Consider the following 2430-nt stretch of genomic DNA (forward strand, 5'->3'; position numbering starts at 1 on the left):
TATACACTGGAGGGAATTTATCAAAACTGGACCAGACACAATCTGGAGCAGCTGTGCACGGCAACCAATCAGTTTCTCTCTTCAGTTTGTTCAGTTAAAGCTGCCCATACACCTTACAACCATCGCATGACTTTCGTTGTGCGATGGTTGTAAGGTCATTAAAATTATCTAGGAACTGCCCATCTTGGACAGGCAGATCGTACTTGCGATCATCGCATGCCCTCCCCGTCCCGTGCGGCTTTCGTCTTGCGATCTCGCTACCAACCCGCCGAAAATGGTACGATTTTCAGCGGGTTTTCTAGCATGCTCGTTAGAGGAAAGCCGTGTGGCCGTACAGTAAATGCAGTTGCACGCTGCCCGTACACCTGCCGATTATTGTACGATCGTGGGATCACCCGCGATTATCGTACAATAATCGTCAGGTGTGTGGGCACCTTAAAAGGTGCCCATACACTGCTCGATTCTCGTACGAGAATCGCGGGAAATCCCGCGATCGTACGAGAATCGAGCAGTGTGAACGAAGACGTGCGACCGTTTCCAAAAGCGATCTGGCGACAGGTAAGTCGCCAGGATCGCTTCTGTTGTAAAGCCGACAGTCGGCTCTACAAGTTTAAACAGACTCCCGGCGGCAAAAGTCGCCGGGAGTCTGTTTAAACAGCCCCGATGCCCCAGTCACGAAGGGGTTAAGTACTTTACAACCATCGCAAAGACTAAGGTCTTGCGATGGTTGTAAAGTGTATGGCCACCTTAAGACTTGAAAATAAAAGAAAGAAGCTGATTGGTTGCCATGCACAGCTGCTCCGGATTTGGTCTGCTCCCGTTTTGATAAATTCCTCCCACTGTGCATAGACTGTGTATAGACATGAGGATGCCAACTAGCAGTTTATCTGTGCAGCAGAGGAGGAGACACGCTTCAGTGATCACAGAAGCAGGGAACCGGCTTGGATGGTTTGGTGAGTATAACTTCTTTTTTTTTAGCACCTAGAAAAAAAACTAGTACTTAACCCTTGCAGTGCGGGGGCAGCCCCACTGCAAGGGTTAATAACATGTTTTCCTGGAGCTCCTCTTTAAAGTATGTAAAATGTATTTATATTTGTTAAGACACTAGTCATTGAACCATGTGGCAGAATTGTCCTTTCCCCTCCATTGTCTTTTTGTACCACTAAGGTGACTGCCGCCACAAGGCTGTTAGTTTTCCTCCATAAGCAGGGAACAGAAAAAAGACAAACTCCATTGTACATAGCGGAACTGGCGAAATCCCCTTTATATATTACCTAATAATAGTCCTGCAAGGGCAAGCATTTTGTAACTGAAGCTACCAGTGAGATGTATGTGAAACTGTATGAAAGAGAGTTTTGTTTTTTCTTTATTTCCAGGGTACTTTTTGAGGACAAAAGCAAATTTAAGACATGCAGCCAGATTGGATTTTACAGGTACATTCTAGAAGCAATGATAGTTACATAGTTACATATAAGGTGAGGTTGAATAAAGTCATGGGTCTATCAGGTTCAACCTATATAGTGTGTGTGAGTATAAGGCATTTTAGCAATTCCCTTAACCCTGTATAACCCCATAATTCTGTGGACTGATGAACTCATCCAAAAGCTGTTAATGTTTTCTGCTGACACCGCTATTACAGGTACAGGTAAATGTACAGGTACATTGTAGAAGACCTGTAATTACTTGACAGTGAATGATCACCAAGCAGTAAGGGGTATACTCGCAGAGCCATTTGTCCTGCAGAACTGCATGTACATTCGTTCTATACGAACGGAGGCAGAAACAAATGTTTTTAGTATATTTTCTTTCCAGGTTGAAGTAATATCAGGAAAAAAATGCATTTTGGCCACTAGGTGGCGATGAGGAAAATAGGAAAGACGTATTTATTTCTGATGCTCTTTGGCTCCATCTAGTGGCCATAATGCAGTATGTTCCTGAAATCACATTCGATCTGGAAAGAAAATATACTAATAACATTCATTTTTGCCTGCAGTCGCACAGAATGAATGTACATTTAGTTTTGCAAGATAAATGGCTCTGCCAATTTTTAAAAATACACCCCTAAGTGTATAGCACATGTAAGGCGTACTTATATCTGATAGCAGAATCTTACAATATAATTTATATTTATAGACAGAGAAATAGATAAATAAAACCCCAGACAGATAGTTCTGTTTTCTGCAGCTTTACATTGCTATGAACACCAAGTTGGCTTTCTATATATTCAAAAAACCAAGAAAGGGCGCAGAGAACACTGGCTAGTTAACAAAGTAGTGATGAAAAACTGAAGGTGGTGGCACTTACGTGTGAATGCCAGGATCTGGAGATGGACGGCCGGTATGGAGGATCGGGGCACTCGTGGTGTGGTGTCCGACTGTGATCGATGTATTAATCCAAGAGGTATATCCACGGGAGAGTGTAGATTAGAAG

At 43.1% G+C, this 2430-nt stretch overlaps 1 protein-coding gene across 1 annotated transcript in view; it reads left to right on the forward strand.

Moving 5' to 3' along the window:
• The first annotated feature begins 1376 nt into the window (after window positions 1-1376).
• GANC (glucosidase alpha, neutral C) overlaps window positions 1377-2430 on the forward strand; it is a 47482-nt gene continuing 46428 nt past the window's right edge. Inside the window, exon 1 of the mRNA XM_018567925.1 lies at window positions 1377-1433. Coding sequence (XP_018423427.1) covers window positions 1410-1433 — 24 coding nt within the window. The 5' untranslated portion in view covers window positions 1377-1409. The remainder of the gene's footprint in view (window positions 1434-2430) is intronic.

This window comes from Nanorana parkeri, unplaced genomic scaffold (assembly GCF_000935625.1).
Source record: "Nanorana parkeri isolate BGI_ZX_2015 unplaced genomic scaffold, ASM93562v1 scaffold1116, whole genome shotgun sequence".
NCBI lineage: Eukaryota > Metazoa > Chordata > Amphibia > Anura > Dicroglossidae > Nanorana > Nanorana parkeri.